Below are 17,654 nucleotides of genomic sequence, written 5' to 3'. Positions count from 1 at the left end.
TCAGCCCCGGAAGGGGGGTCCACCACACTAGCAGGGATAGCTAGCGCTCGGGGTAAGATAGTAATGGGGGCCGCGGCGCATCTCTCAGTAGGGAGGGAGTGGCCGGTTGGGGGGAACACAGGGACAGGGAGGGGGAACGCAAAGGGGGAAACGGGGAAGGGGTGACATGGGGGAGACAGTAAGGGAGCAGAGGCAAGAAGGAACACAACGGGAAAAAGGGTTGGTTTTCAGATTGGCTTCAGCAGGTAACGTGCAGGTCGAGGGAACAAGATGGCACCGCAAGCAGCCACTTTGGAAGGTCCCTAAATAGAGTGAAACCCCAGAGTGCAGGGGCACACCCACGTTCTGTATACACAGTTGGTGGCCATGCTGGGTGCCCCCTGGACAAAGGGAACGCTGGAGTGCAGGGGCCCGACTTCACAATGAGAAAGGTGACCGTGGCCATTTTGGGCGACCCCCTAACAAAGGGAAGCCATTTTGGGCGACCCCCTAACAAAGGGAAACCAGGTAAGTATGGTTGATTCCGCAGGAGTGGGGACAAAAAAACCCACCAGGGTTATCACCTAGAATGTCAGGGGACTTAACGGCCCAGTGAAAAGATCCGGAATCTTCGCCCACTTAAGAAATTTGAAAGCCGACATAGTCTTCCTGCAAGAGACACACCTGAGGGAGAGGACTAACTGTAGGTAAGGATGAGCTGGGAGGGACAGATGTATCATTCATGTTCCGGGACAAAGCCCGGGGGAGTAGCCATACTGATCAGTAAGAGGATGGTGTTTACGGCGACAAGGACGGTACGGACTAAAAGGTCTTCTGTGTCCCAGCCACACTTTCTCACTCCAACTGCTCCTTTTGCTTAAAACCACTTCTGGTCCACAAATCCATCCACCACTGAAACACACTTTTCGTCCAGCACTCCTGCACCTTTTTCCATCAATAAGCCCACCAGTTAGCTGGGGAAAAGGTCCAAAAACACTGCCACAAGCCAGAGCTACCAAATGTGCAACCACTCATACCATGGCCGCCACCGGAAGTAAGAGTATTGATAGGGATCTGGCTGTACAGGGCAACAAGTCACTGAAAGTGGCAATGTAGGTGGAGAAGGTAATCAAGAAGGCACACAGCATGCTTGTCTTTATAGGCCGGGGAATTGAGTATAAAAATTGGCAAGGCATGCTGCAGCTGTATAGAACCTTAGTTAGGCCACACTTGGAATATAGCCACACTACCAGAAGGATGTGGAGACTTTGGAGAGGGTACAGAAGATGTTTACCAGGATGTTGCCTGGTGTGGAGGGCATTAGCTGTGAGGAGAGGTTGGACAAACTCGGTTTATTCTCACTGGAACGACGGAAGTTGAGGAGCGACCTGATAGAAATCTACAAAATGATGAAGGGCATGGACAGTGTGGATAGTCGGATGCTTTTTTCCAGGACGGAGAATTGATTACTAGGGGACATTGGTTTAAGATGCGAGGGGCAAAGTTTAGAGGAAATGTGCGAGGGAGGTTTTTTTACACAAAGTGTATTGGGAGCCTGGAACTCGTTGCAGGAGGAGGTGGTGGAAGCAGGTATGATAGTGACATTTAAGGGGCATTTTGACAAATACATGAATCGGGTGGGAATAGAGGGATATGGACCCCTGAAGTGTAGAAGGCTTTAGGTCAGACAGGCAGCATGGTCGGCACAGGCTTGGCAGGCCGAAGGGCCTGTTCCTGTGTTGTACTGTTCTTTGTTCTTTTGTTCTTTGAATGGCAATATGTTTCTATGTATGGATGGTATGCGACTTAGAAGGGAACTTGCAGGTGGTGGGGTTTCTGTACGTCTGCTCTCCTTGTCGTTTTCGCTGGTCAAGATCATGAGATTGGAAAGTGTTGCCAAAGGGGCCTTTATGATTTGCTGTAGATCATCTTATAGATGGTACACACAACTGTCACTCAAGTTGCATGGTGGAGGGGGAAACCAGGTAAGTATGGTTGATCCCGCAGGAGGGGGGGACAAAAAAAACCCACCAGGATTATCACCTAGAATGTCAGGGGACTTAACGGCATAGCAAGCAACCAAAACCATACTTGCAGATTGGGTCGAGGTATTCGCAAAGGGTTACCCAGCCTCTATTTGGTCTCCTCAGTGTACAGGAGACTGCATTGTCAGCTGTGAATACAGTATACTAAATTTCAAGAAGTACAAGTAAAATGCTGCTTCACCTGAAGGGTTTGGGGCCTTGTACTGTGAAAAGGAGGTAGGTAAAAGGGCAGGTGTTACCCCTGCTGTGACTGCAATGGAATGCTGCCATGGGAAGGGCCGAGGTGTTGGGAGTGACAGAGGAGTGGACCACAGTGTTTGGAGGGAACAGTGCCTTCTGAATGCTGATAGGGGAGGGGACGGAAACATATGTTGAGTAGTGGCATCACACTGAAGATGGTAGAAATTGCAGAGGATGATCCATTGAATGCGAAGACTAGTGAGGTGGAAAGTGTGGACAAAGTGGAACCAACGTATTGGGGGGTTGAGAAAAGGATGTCAGAAGTACAAGAAATGGTTGGACATGGTCACAGTGTTGTAGGTAATCCTTTTTTATTTCAAGTTTACAGCATCCAGTTTTTTGCTTTTATTTTAAAATTTTGTGTTTCTTTTGCAGGGGAGTCACAAGAGACGAAGACCTTTGAGTCATTACTTTTCATTATTTTTAAAGTTACTATTGTTCATCAATATGGATATGAAGTGCTGCATCGCATTGATCCCATAATGACCTATATCTTGGTTTGCCTGTTAATATTTGGAAGTATTATCTGTAACAACTTACTTATTGCTATGCTAACCAAAACATTTATAAGGTAAGACTATTAACATTCCAAAAGAAATATAGATGCTTGAGTTCATTTTCAAAAGAAGAGTGATACAGTTCAATATCCTAAAAGTGGTATTCTTAGATTATGAAATTATTCTTTTCTGGATATTTTTTAACCAAACACATGGGATTTTTAAAAAGAGTACAGAACATGAATATGTTTCAAACCAGCGAAAAACTAAAGACAGAGGGCGTTATTTACCGGACGCATCCTGCCAGAATCGGGGATGGGAGAGGCCTCTTCTGGGATTCCTGAACTTTGTTACACCTCGCGAGAGCCAATGCTAGGTTTAACCGGCTCCCGGGATCTACTGCATTTGCCGAGGAGACACCAACTGGGCACTGTTTGGCACTGGTCCCACAAACGGGGACCAGGTGGAATGGCATTTGGGGCTTCCCTCGGTGATCATATGCTCCTGGTGGCTGGCCTCTGGGTGCCAGCCTTGCACTGCCAGGATGTCCAGGTGGCACTTCCAGGCAAGCAGTGCCAAAGTGCCCCGGTGGCATTTTACCTGCACTGGGATCAGGCCTGAGGGCGCCCTATCCATGTGAATTTGAGTGTGTGGGGCTCAAGGGTCCTCCAGCAGGTGATTTAGGGCATTGGGGAAATCCAGGGGCCTCGTCTGGGGGTCAGGAGATCAAAGCAGCATTTAAAAATTTAAAAGTGGAGCTCCTCAGTGCAGGAAATGTGACTGAGTGTGGCCTCGGCAGGGCGTTCCCTTTTGTAGCCCGAAAAAACCTTCGAGTGCCTTTAGATAGCGGGGTCATTCCCGCCACTACAAGCACCAGGAATCACCCCTCTAAACCCGCCCGGAAAGGATTCTTTTTTTTTGGTTAGATTGTGGAAGCAGAACTGGGGAGGCAGTAGTTAACTTAGCTCTCTAATTGCAGGTCCCTGTTTTGCATATTATATATCATATATTAAGTTCCTGAGTCAGCTTAGATTGTAGTCGAGATAGTACAATTGGCTTCAGTGTCCAAGCTAGTGACAAAAAATTGAATCAGATGTGTCGACACAAATGCAGGAAGAATTTGGACACCTACAATTCAATGGGTGGATATCCCAAACTATCCCAAACCAAACTAATTCATCAATAAATTTAGACTTCAGCCTGTCCAGTTAATACAGCTGATACTCAGTTTATTGTTTAAACACTCACTTCTTTAGATGTGGGTCACGACTTATTGGCCTCGTCACGCCCGACTTGGTGACGCGACAAGACCATTGAATCTCGTAAGAAGTCTCTCAAGGGAAGTTGCAAGATTCATCCAAACCTTGCTGGACATCGCGATTTGGATTTTGCCCTCGTTAAATTTTTCTGCGCCGGATTCTCTCGGAACCCAGGAACTAATGGCCTCCCTTGTGAGGCCTGGACCAGGCACTGCTTAGTACTGGTCCTCACAAACATGGACTGTGTATAACGGTACGTGGGGGTTTCCCAGGCCAATGGAGACCCCTGGGTGGTGTGGGACAGGGCAGGGTGGTTCCCTGGCTCTCCCTCTGGCACCCAGGCTCCTTTGCGCTGCTAGTCTGGTACCTTGGCACTGCCATCCTGGCACTGCCAAGGTGCCCAGTTGCACTGCCAGGCTGGTTGGGGCACTTGCCAGGTGCCAGTGTCAGGGTGCTCAGGTGGCACTGCCAAGGGTCTGGGCCGGAGGATGGCCATGCCTATGAAAGGGAGGCTGAGCAGGACACGAAAGGGGTGGGGGAAGGAAGGGAAGGCATGAAGGGGCCTCAAGGTTGGGAGTGGGTCTTGAAAGTGGGGGTGGAGAGGCTTGAAAAGGAGAGGGCCCTCAGCAATCCCATAGCAGGGTGTTCTCACTTGGGGGAGGGAGTGGGGTAATTCCCATGTGTGTTGGGGGGGTGCAAGGGTGACATTTCCCATGGGTGGAGAGTATAGGGAACTAAGGGCGTGATCTAATGGCAGCATCGTGCTGGACTCGAATCTGAGCGAGCCAGTTAGATCACGGAAGAGTCCGAAATCGGGAACCATGCCAGGTGCAGATCGGTTTCTGATCTAATTAACCCACTCCCATTGGCAAGATCCGGATGCCCCTGTGGAGTGGAGAGAAACGAATAACCACAAGGTAAGAGCAATCTCCTCCCATTAACAGAAAGGACACCTTATCTATCGCCCTCCCATTATCTAACCAGCAGCCCACAAACGTGGACCTGCCGCCACAGCACCTGGAGGATCTCCTGGGCCATTGGACCCCCCTTGGGTGGTCAGGGGTAGGGTAAGGTGAGCTCCTGGAACGTGAGCACCTTGGCACAGTCAGGCTGGCACCTTGGCACTGCCGCAAAGTCAGTTGGAGCACTCCTAGGGTGCCAGGATTGCAGCCAGATTGACATTGCCAAGGGTCAAGGCTTGAGGGGGGTTGTGCCCATGAAAGGAAGGTGGAGGGGCGTATGAAAGGTGTGGGGAGACAGGGTGGGTATGAAGGAGCCTCTGAAAGGTTGGAGGGATAAAGGGTGGATGTCCTGGAATGGAGGGCCCGAAAAGGGCTGTGGGAAACTTGAAAAAGGGAGCCCTCAGCAACCCCACAGCGGGGTGCCATCACTTGGGGGAGGGCAATGCCTATGTGTATGCGGGGAATGACATTCCCCATGGGTGGGGATGTGTGTGACCGACAAGCTCACTTAGAGATCAGGGCACCTTGTCAAAATGCTATCCCGATCACTGAGGAGCTGGTTAGGTCTGTGAGTTTATCTCCCCAGTGACGAAAATAATTCTCAGTGTGGCCTTTGTGGTGAATGTGTAACCACTATAATTCACACTGTACATTACTGTATCCCTGTGGGCTCCATCTGTGAGCCGTTGCATGGCTCTGCCCACAGGGGGAGATGAGGAGCATGAACAGGGCTCCGCCCTCGGCTCCACCCACTTCAGGAAGTATGTGCTGAGGTCCTGCGAGTCCGCTTTAGTTCAGCATAGTCGCAGGCAGGCTCAGTTGTAAGCCGATTAAAGCCACAGTTTACTCCAACTCGTGTCTCTGAGTGAATTGATGGTCGCATCAATTTAATCAGCTTAAAGAACTACTATGGAATCAGCCCTCAAACCTGACCGACTGGAACTCGATCCACAGGCCACAGAAGCAAAGGAAATTTTTTTGTATTGGCTTTGGTGCTTCAAGGCCTACCTGGCTGCAATTATGTGCGGCAGCGTCGTCTCGAGAAAGAGGGCCAGGACCTGGAGGACACGGTAAAACTAGCGACCTCATTAGAGGACGCTTTCCAAAGCCTAACTGCGTTCCTGGCCGATCGCACAACCCCATCATGGACCCCCGACCAAAGGCTGCCCCAGGCCACCCGCCCAGCACGGAGGACTATTGTGCCATTTTTGCAGCCAGCCCAACACCCCCGACAGCAATGCCTGGCCCGCAACACGACCTGCAGCAGCTGCAGGGGAAAAGGGCACTGTGCTAAGGTCTGCCTGGCCAAATGTAAAAACTCGAACCCTGACCCGAACATGCGCTCCTCCGACTCCCAGGTCCGCAGACCCCGCAATGTGGCAGCGTGTCTGCCGACTCCGCCTCCGCGCAATATGTGTGACTCAAAGGGGCCGCCATCTTGGCAGCCCTCCTCCACGCGGCTGGCCATGTGCGATCCATGGGGGCCGCCATCTTGGGCGCCATCTTCCTCACCACTCGCCATGTGTGATCCATGGGGGTGGCCATCTTGGACGCCATCTTCCTCACCGCCCGCCACGTGCGATCAACGGGGGCCGCCATCCTGGCCATCACCCGCTACGCCACTCGAAGATTACGACCTCCGCGGACAGTCATCACGGGGCCGCTCCAGCACTGCCGATCACGCCACCAACTACCCGCAGCTCAGTGCAGTCTCTTTGGATCAGTCGCGTTCAAAGCACCTCAAGAGCTCCATGATGTCCGTCCAGATCAACGGATACGAGACACCATGCCTGTTCGACTCCGGGAGCACTGAGAGCTTAGTTCACCCAGATCTGGTAAGGCACTGCTCGCTCCCAATATTCCCAACACAGCAAACAATCTCCCTCACTTCAGGGTCGCACTCAGTCCAAATACAGGGGCGCACTACGGCGACTCTGACAATAAAGGGCACCGGCTACAATTTCCAATTGTATGTGCTCCCAGACCTCTGCGCCCCCCTCCTCCTCGGACTGGATTTCCAGTGTAACCTCAGGAGCCTAACACTCAGCTTTGGCGGACCTCTTCCCCCACTCACTATATGTAGTTTAGCAACTCTGAAAATCGACCCCCCTCCACTCTTCGCTAATTTCACCGCCAACTGCAAACCAGTGGCCACTTGCAGCAGGAGGTATAGTCTGCAGGACAGGGTGTTTATCAGATCCGAAGTCCTGAGTCTTTTGCGTGAAGGAGTCATAGCGGCCAGTAATAGCCCCTGGAGAGCTCAGGTAGTGATCATCAGAACCGGGGAAAAGCTCTGGATGGTGGTTGATTACAGCCAGACCATTAACCGGTTCACGCACCTTGATGCGTACCCCCTCCCCTGGATTGCAGACGTGGTAAATCAGATCGCCCAGTACCGCATATTCTCCATGGTGGATCTGAAGTCTGCATACCACCAGCTCCCAATCCGCCCGGCGGACCGCCACTACATGACGTTCGAGGCAGATGGCCGCCTTTTCCATTTCCTCCGGGTTCCCTTTGGCGTCACGAACGGGGTTTTGGTGTTCCAACGAGCAATGGACCGAATAGTGGACCAGTACGGGCTGTGGGCCACTTTTCCGTACTTGGATAACGTCACCATCTGCGGCCATGACTAGCAGGACCACGACGCCAACCTCCACCAATTTCTCCAAACCACCCAAAAACTCAATCTCACCTATAATAAGGAGAAATGCATATTCCGTACTACCAGACTAGCCATCCTCGGCTACGTCGTGGAAAACGTGGTCATAGGACCCGACCCCCTCTTACAACTACCTCTCCCTCACTGTCCCAAGGCCCTCATTTTTTTCATACTACGCCCAGTGGGTGCCCCAGTATGCGGACAAAGCCCGCCCACTATTTAAGGCCACAGTCTTCCCACTGTCAGCCAAGGCTCGCCAGGCCTTCAACTGCATTAAGGCGGACATCGTCAAAGCCGCCATGCGGGCAGTAGATGAGTCCCATTCCAGGTGGAGAGCGATGCCTCAGAAGTGGCTCTCGCTGGCACTCTGAACCAGGCAGGCAGGCCAGTAGCGTTCTTTTCCCGAACCCTCTCTGCTTCGGAACTTCGACACTCCTCAGTCGAAAAGGAAACCCAAGCCATTGTGGAAGCCATGCGGCACTGGAGGCACTACCTCGCTGGTAGGAGGTTTACCCTTATGACCAACCAAAGATCGGTTTCCTTTATGTTTGACAACTCGCAGCGGGGCAAAATCAAGAATGACAAAATCTTGTGGAGGATTGAAATCTCCACCTTTAATTACGATATAGTATATCGTCCTGGGAAGCTCAATGAGCCCCCAGACGCTCTGTCCCACGGCACATGCGCCAGCGCGCATGACGACCGACTACAGGCTATCCACAATGACCTCTGCCATCCGGGGGTCACCCGGCTCGCCCAATAAATCAAGGCCCGCAACCTGCCCTTCTCCACTGAAGAGGTTAAAGCCGTCACCAGGATTTGCTCGATCTGCACGGAGTGTAAACCGCACTTCTATAGACCAGACAAGGCACACCTGGTAAAGGCATCCCGGCGCTTTGAACGCCTGAGCATCGATTTCAAAGGGCCCCACCCTTCAACTAATCGCAACGTTTATTTCCTCAACGTCACAGATGAATTCGCCCGTTTCCCGTTTGCCATCCCATGCCCCGACGTGACCTCCCATACAGTCATCAGAGCCCTGCACAGTGCCTTCACCCTGTTCGGTTTCCCTAACTATGTCCACAGCGACAGGGGTTCATCCTTCATGAGCGACGAGCTTCGTCAGTACCTGCTCAGTAAGGGCATTGCCTCGAGCAGGACTACTAGCTATAACCCCAGGGGTAACGGGCAGGTGGAGAGGGAGAACGCGACGGTCTGGAAGACCTTCAAACTGACCCTACGGTCCAGGAATCTCCCGACCTCCCACTGGCAGGAGGTCAGCCCCGATGCGCTCCATGCAATTAGGTCCCTCCTTTGTGCGGCCTAGAATCTGACTCCTCATGATCGCCTATTTGCCTTCCCTGGGTAACTACTAAGGGGGTCTCGCTTCCACCCTGGTTGAGGACACCGGGCCCTGTCCTCCTCCGAAACATGTTCGGACACATAAGACCAACCCCTGGTAGAGAGGGTCCAACTCTTGCACTCGAACCCCCACTACATGTTCGTTGAACACCCCGATGGCCGACAGGACACCATTCCCTCCCGGACCCGGCACCCGCAGGCTCTACTATCGCAACCGCCAATGTATCTCCCACACTACAACCCATCCGACTTCCCATGCCCTGCGCCCCTGCGCCTATTTGCTTCCTGCGCTCCCTTCCGCCCTACACACAGGTTCGCAGGAACAAAGCTCTGGAAGAACCATCCCCGGAGTTCACCCCTGGACCCGCACCAAACATCCTTTCACAGCCATCCGAGACGGTTGCAACACCGGTACTTCGTCGGTCGCTACGCACGATTCGGACGCCGGTCCAACTGAACTTGTGGACCCGTCACCCCCGCCGGACTTGATTTTTTTCACAGGGAGTGAATGTGATGAATGTGTAACCACTATAATTCACACTGTATACTGTGTCCCTATGGGCTCCATCTGTGTGCCGTTGCATGGCTCTGCCCACAGGGGGAGATGAGGAGCATGTACAGGGCTCCGCTCTCGGCTCCACCCCCTTCAGGAAGTATAAGTGCTGCGGTCTTGCGAGTCTGCCTTCAGTTCAGCATAGTCGCAGGCAGGCTCAGTTGTAAGCCGATTAAAGCCACAGTTTACTCCAACTCGTGTCTCTGAGTGAATTGATGGTCGCATCAGCCTTGACCGGGGAGAAACTGCCCAGGGCCCAAAAAAGTGTGGTTAGATAGCGGTGGGGAACTTGCTGACAGAGCCGGTAGGGAACTCCCACCAAATCCCACCACAAGTGACACTTAGGGCGCGATTCTCATACCTCGTTGCGCTCTCACTTGAGGCTGGTGGACAGCGGGAAAGGCCAAAAATGAGAACTGTGTCAGTCGCCAAACATTTGCAATACAACCAGCCTGCTGCCATAGGTAAAATCAGGATCTCGCTGTACCATGGCAAGATCCATGCGTCCATGCGGTGTTGGCCTGGGTGGCAAGTGTGGTCGGCACCACCTCCTGCTCCTACATACATTTGAACTCGAACTGCATCTGCAGGTACTGGATTCTCGCCGACAACCCCTCAAGTAGTCTATGGCTCTGTGACTGCATCTCCACAATCGATGGAACTGTTCGTTGCAGAAGCCTGAAAACCATCTGGACGGCAGTTAGACTGTGTGGTCGGCCCGCCCTCCGACCGTCCGCCCCTTCAGATGTTCCTATGTTCACCTGATGTACTGGATCAGCTCTATGGTGCACAGCAGAGGGTGTCTCAGGAGTCTCTTCACTAAAGTCCCCAACTGAGGTGAGTGTCTCGGGGATGATGTGCTTTCATTGCTGGTCGTCACGCGGTGAGGGAATGGTGGGTAGGGGGGGGGAAGAGGTGTGGGGAGGTTCTCCGGCTATGGCACTGGCTGGGGACGGGGGTCACCAGATGGACCTGTCCTATCACCAGATAGTCCTGCAAGACACAAGACAAGAGTATGATTAGACAGTGGACCATGGGGGTGTGGGAGTGAGGGTGGTGTGGGGGTGAGGGTGGGAGTGACTGTGGCAGGGGAGTGTGATGTGGAGGTGGTGTTGACACATGGCATGGGGAACTGCAACTAAGTGGGGTCTCCTCGCCCATGGCCAATCTCCACCCCGACAACCCCCCTTTCCTCTGGGCTGAAGACCACGACCAGGGCCCTCTGCTCAGCCGCGGAGAGGGGCTACAGATCAGGAGGTTGCCCTCCAGTATTCTCCCACTTCCGGGGGTTATGTGCGTCCTTCTCCTGGGGTGTGAGGAAACAGAAAACGATAGTGTTAGACAATCTGACACATGCAGCCCAGAGGCTGGGTAACAGGTGGCCTCAGTGGCCATGACGGCCAGTCTGGTAGCCATCATGTGGTGTAGGGTGGGGGTTCGCCCACCCTCCAGGTGGGGGTGGCGTTGGGGCTACAGGTGTGTGGGATGGAGCAGTGTCGCCTACTCACCCTGGTCACCCTAAGGAGGATGTTCAGTTTTTTATGGCATTGCAGACAGTGTTGCTGGTGGCGCTCACCGCCTTTTTCTCCTGCGCCCAGGCACAGTGAACGGCAGCAGCTGGAAGCCTCCTTCCCAAGCCGGGATACAGGGTGCCTCTTTCCACCGCGTCCAGGGATGCCTCCATCTCGGCGTCCTGGAATGATGTGCCGCTCTCCTCGCTGCCACCTTGTTGGCTGTGATGGTGTGTATTACGGTTGCAGCTTGTCGGCCTCCTGGGTATCAATCGCAAATTTGGCAAATCCCACTACGTTTCTCATTGGAATTAATTGTTTTCCACATCGTGCCAGTGCTCACCTCTCAACAGTCGCTGAATTTGTCCAGGTGAGGCGCCAGTTTTGCTGTCGTGCAAGTCCACAAATCCCGCTCCTGCGTCAATACGTAGGGCTGGATTCTTCCGGTTGCCGGGCAAATGTAGCCGGAGAATCCTGCCCTTAGTCTCAGAAACAGAGAATCCAGCCACACAGCTTTTCCAGCCCTTCTTGGCCCTTCAAGGATGGATACTTGAAATCAAGGGCTACGCAATGACTACTCACACCTGTGAGGATCCCACATATGGAGACAGAGGAAAGAATCAATACCTGCCAAGGATCAACCAACGAGACCATTGAATAGGCAATTGAACTTGAAGATAAGATTCAGTTGCCTTAATCAATCCGGTGGAACCCTCAGTATACTCGAGCACAACCTTGCACTATAGAGGATTGGAGCCACAAAGGGGCCGAGGAGCTGCTGACCACTCCAGGAGTGCCCTGATCAGAACCACAAGAAGAGAAAGGAGCTGCTCCTCACCCTTTGCACAACACATTTGTACCACCTTGCTGTCCTAGTAAGAACAAGGACTAGGTGCAGAACCTAGGTATCTCATCTCCCTCTCTCCTTGTCAGTGCTACTTTGAGTTCCTGGCCAGGACACTGGCATGCAGGAGGATGGACTTGATCAAGGTTTCACTCAATATTGTATCCTGACCCATTGAAAATTTGTCCTAGCATGTGCTTCGTTTTGTTGAGATGTCTTCTATCCTTCATTATTCAAAACATTAATTCATCCATACAGATCCCATAAGGTGTCAATCTTAGTATTGATACAAGCCCTGGTAGATCCAAGGGCAACCTTGGTGTACACCTGATACCAATGGGTCTATTATTTTAAGATGAGTAATTTAATATATCTGGCTGAAAAATGGTCAAAGTTCACTATCTACTCAATGGAAGATGATAGGAGAATGAGAAGTACATCAGAGGAACGTTTCCCAACTCGAGCACTTTCAAGTACCAGTTTGGCATCTGGTGCTAAATGAGCATTTATCCAATTTATGAACGATGCCAATGCAAGCAACAATAGAATTTTCACCAAATAGATGTTCATGTTAGTCAACTATAATCCTATGCAAAGCCTCTGACCAAAAACCATTAAAAAGGTCTGTGCCATGCATCACCATATGCACACACTTGGTATATCTCTTGAGCAGCACCGACTCACTCTCTAACCTGTCTCCTTTTAACTTGCTGCACTTCGCTCTCTCAGGTCTAACCCTAACTTTGTCATGAAACTCGTCAATAAGGGTGAGGCTGGTCCAAAACTGGCTTTGTCATCAAACCTGCCGGTATGGGTGCAGCTGTTGTCTGGCGTCATGACCCCTACCTTGCAGAGGGTGAGCTCCAACTCTCAGATACTTCCTTCTACCTACCCTGGACTATGACCCAACCACCGAACATCAAACCATTGTTTCCAGAACTATCACTGACCTCAGCTCCTCCGGAGATCTTCCTTCCACAGCTTCCAACCTCAGTCTCCCAACCCCGGATAGCCTGCTCCTACCTCATACCTCAAATCCACAAACTGTCCCAGTAGACCTATTGTGTCAGCCGTTCCTGTCCCACTGAACTCATCTCTTCCTATCTTGACTCCAAACTCTCTCCTCTTGTCCAGTCCCTTCCCAACTACACCCATGAATTCTCTAATGCCCTACATCTTATCAACAACTTCCAATTCTCCAGCCCTAATTGCCTCCTCTTTACCATCGATGTCCAATCCCTCTATACCTCAATTCCCCTTCAGACAATCCCCACCCATCACCGCTCCTCCATCTAGTTGAATTTGACCTCACTCAACAATTTTTTCTTCCCTCACTTCCTCCAAACCAAAGGCATAGCTATGGATACCTGCATGGGTCTCAGGTTTACCTGTCTCTTTATGGGTATGTGGAACATTCCTTGTTCCAGGTCTACTGTTTTCCCCTCCCACAACTGTTTTATTGGTATGTCAACAACTGTTTCGGCGCTGCTTCATGTTCCAGTCTGGACCTATAAAATGTATCAATTTTGCTTCCGTTTCTATCCCTCTTATCAGCTTCACATGGTCCATCTCTGGCATTTCCCTTCCTAGATCTCTTTCTCGCTCTCTATTTATGGGAATAGACTGTCCACTAGTATCCATTATTTCTCGGGATGGACTAGCCACTAATATCTATTACAAGCCCACCGCCTCCTACAGCTATCTCGACTACAACTCTTCACACCTTACATCCTGTAAGGACTTCATCTCAATTTCCCAGTTCCTTCACTTCTGTCACATCTGTTCCAATGATGCCACTTTCCAAAAGGGTGCTGCTGACATGTCTTCCTTATTCCTGATTTTTCACCCATTGTGGTTGACAGGGCTCGCAACTGTGTCCAACAATCTCATGTATCTCTACTCTCATCTTTCCTCTCCCTCCCAGAACCAGGATAGGGACCCCTTGTCCTTACTTTTCACCCCCACCAGCCTCCACATTCAAAGGATCATCCTCCGCCAGTTCCACCAACTCCAGCATGATGCCACCACTAAACACATTTTCCCCTCATTCCTCCAGTCAACATTCCACAGGGACCATTCCCTCCGGGATACCCTGGTCCACTCCACCATAACAACAACACCTCATCCCTTCCGATGTCACCTTCCCATGCAATTGCAGTAGGTGTAACACCTGCCACTTTACTTCCTCCCTGCTCACCATCCCAGGACATAAACACTCTTTTCAGGTGAATCAGCGCTTCACATGCATCTTCTTCAATTCGACATATTGCATTCGCTGCTCCCAATGCCATCTACTCTACATTGGAGAGAATAAAAGCAGACTGGATGACCGCTTTGCAGAACACCTTCGGTCCGTCCATCACAGACCTTCCTGTCATTTCCCATTTCAACTCACCATCCTGCTCTTATGTTCACATTGCCATCCTTAGCCTGCTGCAATGTTCCAGTGAAGTCCAATGCAAACTCATCTTCCGATTAGGCATGTTACATCCTTCCAGACATAAGTTTGAGTTCAACAACTTCAGGCCGTGACCCCTCTCCTCTACCTTCACCTCATTTTTACTTATATCAATTTATTTTCATTTCTTCCATCAATCCTTCTTTTCCCCTCAACATTTGTCTCCACACTCCACTCGGGCCACCTGTTCTGAAGTTGTCATTTGATATACTGCCATTATCACATTCTGATCTCTTAATATGTGCCAGACCTGCTGAGCTTGTCCAGCATTTTCTGATTTTGTTTTAGATTCCAGCATCCGCAGTAATTTGCTTTTAGCATTAAAATGGGTTGAAATAAGAAGCAGTTATTTAAATAACAAGTTTGCCCCTGAAATACTCTGACTCACCCAGCTCATAACTGTATTTTGAAGTACCTTATTGTCTTTGGCTCACATTTCAAGCAAGGAGAAGCTGATTAACAGTTTTAAAAAGCTGACAAAGACCCCAAGAAGCCGACAGCTCAAAATAGTTGTGAATAATAGACAAGCGTGAGTGCAAAGCAACATAAACTTGTCATACCTTGGGCTACAGGTATATGATCTCTGATTATGTATATGCATAAAGGGTTAATGCATAGTCAGTACAGTCAGATGATCACTAGAGGGCAACACTAACAGGGGGTACAAATACAAGCTCAATCTGTTTCCTCGCTCAGTTAGGGTGCGTTGTGGCTCGAGAACAGAAATGTACAGTTAGCTCAGAGTGCAAGATTCATAGTTAATCTAATTCTATATTGTTTAATTTAACTACTAGTAAAAGTATTGAAGAATCAAACTCACAAGTTAATTGATTAGTTACTCAATAAATTATTTGTTATCGGACTTCCGGTGGCGGCGATGTCCGAGTGAGCCGCACATTCGGTGGGCTCTCACTCCGGCCGGCTGGAACAGCTGTTTCCCCGCGATAGCGGGACTACGGAGGCGGCAGAAAGGCTGCCTGGAACAGAGGAGGAGAGCGGGCTGCAGAGGATGTAAGTGTGGAGGCCAGCAGGTGAGGAAGAAGGAGAGAGAGAGAGAAGGAGGAAGCTGACCTGCAGGTTAAGATGGCGGACCCACGGACCTTCCTTCCTCCAGGACAAAGGGAAAAAGAAAAAGTTTGGAGTTGCTGAGGAGGGACAGCTTGGACCCACTTCAGATGCCCAAGAGGTCAAATTGAAGGAGCTGGGCGAAGGAAAGCGGCAGCGGAGGCGCTGAGGAGCGGGCTGCGGCATATGGAACAGCGGGATTCCAGAAGGCAGAAGAAGAAGGAGAAAAAGGGACAGAGACAAGGACCGGAAGAAAATTACCTGGGACCTAAGATGGCGGACACACGGAACCCGGACTCAGCAATCCAGCTGGCGCTGGATAACATGCTCCAGGTAATGAAGTCCAGTTTTGAAGCGCTGAAGCGGGACAGCTTGGACCCAATCCAGAAAGCGGTGGATCAGCTGAACCAGAGGATGGACGCCCAGGATGTTAAAGTTAAGGAGCTGGGAGAAGCGGTGGAGGAGCAGGCGGATGCGCAAACGGTTGCAGCGCTAGAAGTGGACGGCCTGAAAGAGCGGCAGAGAAGACTGCTGGACAGAGTAGAGGAGCTGGAGAATAGAGTCCGCAGGAACAATCTGAGGATGGTCGGCCTCCCGGAGGGGGCGGAGGGAGCTGATGCTGCAGCGTTTGTAGCAGACCTGCTGAAGCAGCTGATGGGGGCTGAAGCCTTTCCGCGACCGCTGGAGCTGGAGGGGGCACACAGGGTGCAGGCAAGGCAGGGGCGGCTGGGCGGACCCCCCCGCCCGATGGTGATTAGGTTCCACAGGTTCGTGGACAAGGAGCGGGTGCTGCAGTGGGCAAAGAGCGCCAGGAGCAGCACGTGGAATAACAGTGTGCTCCGCATCTATCAGGACCTAAGCCAGGAGGTGGCTCGGCGGCGAGCATCCTTTAAGAATGTCAAGGAGGTGCTGTTCAAGAAGCACGTGAAGTTTGGTCTGCTGTTCCCAGCTCGGCTATGGGTCACGCACCAGGGTCAACACCACTACTTTTCCGAGCCCGAAGAAGCGATGGATTTTGTGAGGGACCTGGGGATGGTCCCGAAAGGAGGCCCTAAGGACACGAGTTAGGGCCCGAGGATTTCTGTGGGGAGGAACGCCGAATGTGCCTGGACTGCTGCTCAACGGTTTGCTGGGCCAATGGGGCCAAACGGAACATTTGAGACTCTTTCCTTTGTTCATGGACATTTATGTGCTTTTTCTCTTTTTTCTATGTTTTTTCCCTTTTTTTTTTTCCTGTTTGGGCTTTTTGTGCAGCTCGCGGAAGACACTGGAGCCGGCTTGCCCCAGTGGGTGGGGAGGAGGGCGGGGAAACAAGGGGAATGGGACAGGAAGGCGCCGGAGTGTTGAGTCACCGGGCTAGCAGATTGGCTAGTCAAGGAAGTCAGATGGGGGGGAAAGCTATAGCCAGTAGATGGCAGGGGTGGGGGTATCGGGGGATGGGGTTAGGGGAGGGGGGGGGGTTGTTCTGCTGACGGGAGAGGGACTTGAAATAGGCACTGGAAAGGAGGTCGAGGGTGGAGGCAGCTATAGGGCGGGCCAGGAAGGGCGCGACGCACGGGTCAGGGGCCGGCCCGAGAAAGGCTATGGCTGACCGGCGGGGTGGGGGGGGTGGGATGTGCCCCCCGACCAGGCTGATCACCTGGAACGTCAAGGGACTGAATGGGCCGGTTAAGAGGGCGCGGGTGTTCGCGCACTTGCGGGCCCTGAGGGCGGACGTAATTATGTTGCAGGAGACACATCTGAAAGTGTCAGACCAGACCAGGCTAAGGAAGGGCTGGATTAGCCAGGTCTTCCACTCGGACTTGGACTCGAAGTCCAGAGGGGTGGCAATCATGATCAACAAGCGTGTGCAATTTGAGGCAGAGGGCATATCCGCAGACAGGGGGGGCAGATACCTGATGGTACGGGGCAGGCTGGAGGGGAGAAGAGTGGTGCTGGTGAATATATATGCCCCGAACTGGGATGACGTGGACTTCATTAAAAGAGTGCTGGGAAGATCCCGGACTTGGATTCTCGCAGGCTAATAATGGGAGGGGACTTTAACATGGTCCTTGACCCGACTTTGGATCGGTCGTGTCCCAGAACGGGTAGGCTCTCAGCAATGGCAAGGGAGCTGAAAGGGTTTATGGAGCAAATGGGGGCAGTGGACCCCTGGAGGGAGGGACAGCCAACAGGAAGGGGCTACTCGTTCTACTCGCACGTCCACAAAGTATATTC

General features: G+C 51.8%; 1 protein-coding gene across 2 annotated transcripts in view; it reads left to right on the top strand.

Moving 5' to 3' along the window:
* LOC119967674 (transient receptor potential cation channel subfamily A member 1-like) overlaps positions 1–17,654 on the top strand; it is a 311,686-nt gene that overhangs the window by 275,695 nt on the left and 18,337 nt on the right. For both annotated transcript variants that reach the window (XM_038800496.1, XM_038800495.1), the window contains one exon: positions 2,640–2,835. In XM_038800496.1, the coding sequence (XP_038656424.1) occupies positions 2,640–2,835 (196 nt within the window). The remainder of the gene's footprint in view (positions 1–2,639; positions 2,836–17,654) is intronic.

This window comes from Scyliorhinus canicula, chromosome 6, assembly GCF_902713615.1.
Source record: "Scyliorhinus canicula chromosome 6, sScyCan1.1, whole genome shotgun sequence".
NCBI lineage: Eukaryota > Metazoa > Chordata > Chondrichthyes > Carcharhiniformes > Scyliorhinidae > Scyliorhinus > Scyliorhinus canicula.
Note: the sequence above shows the minus strand (reverse complement) of the source record. Positions and strands in the feature narration are given on the sequence as shown.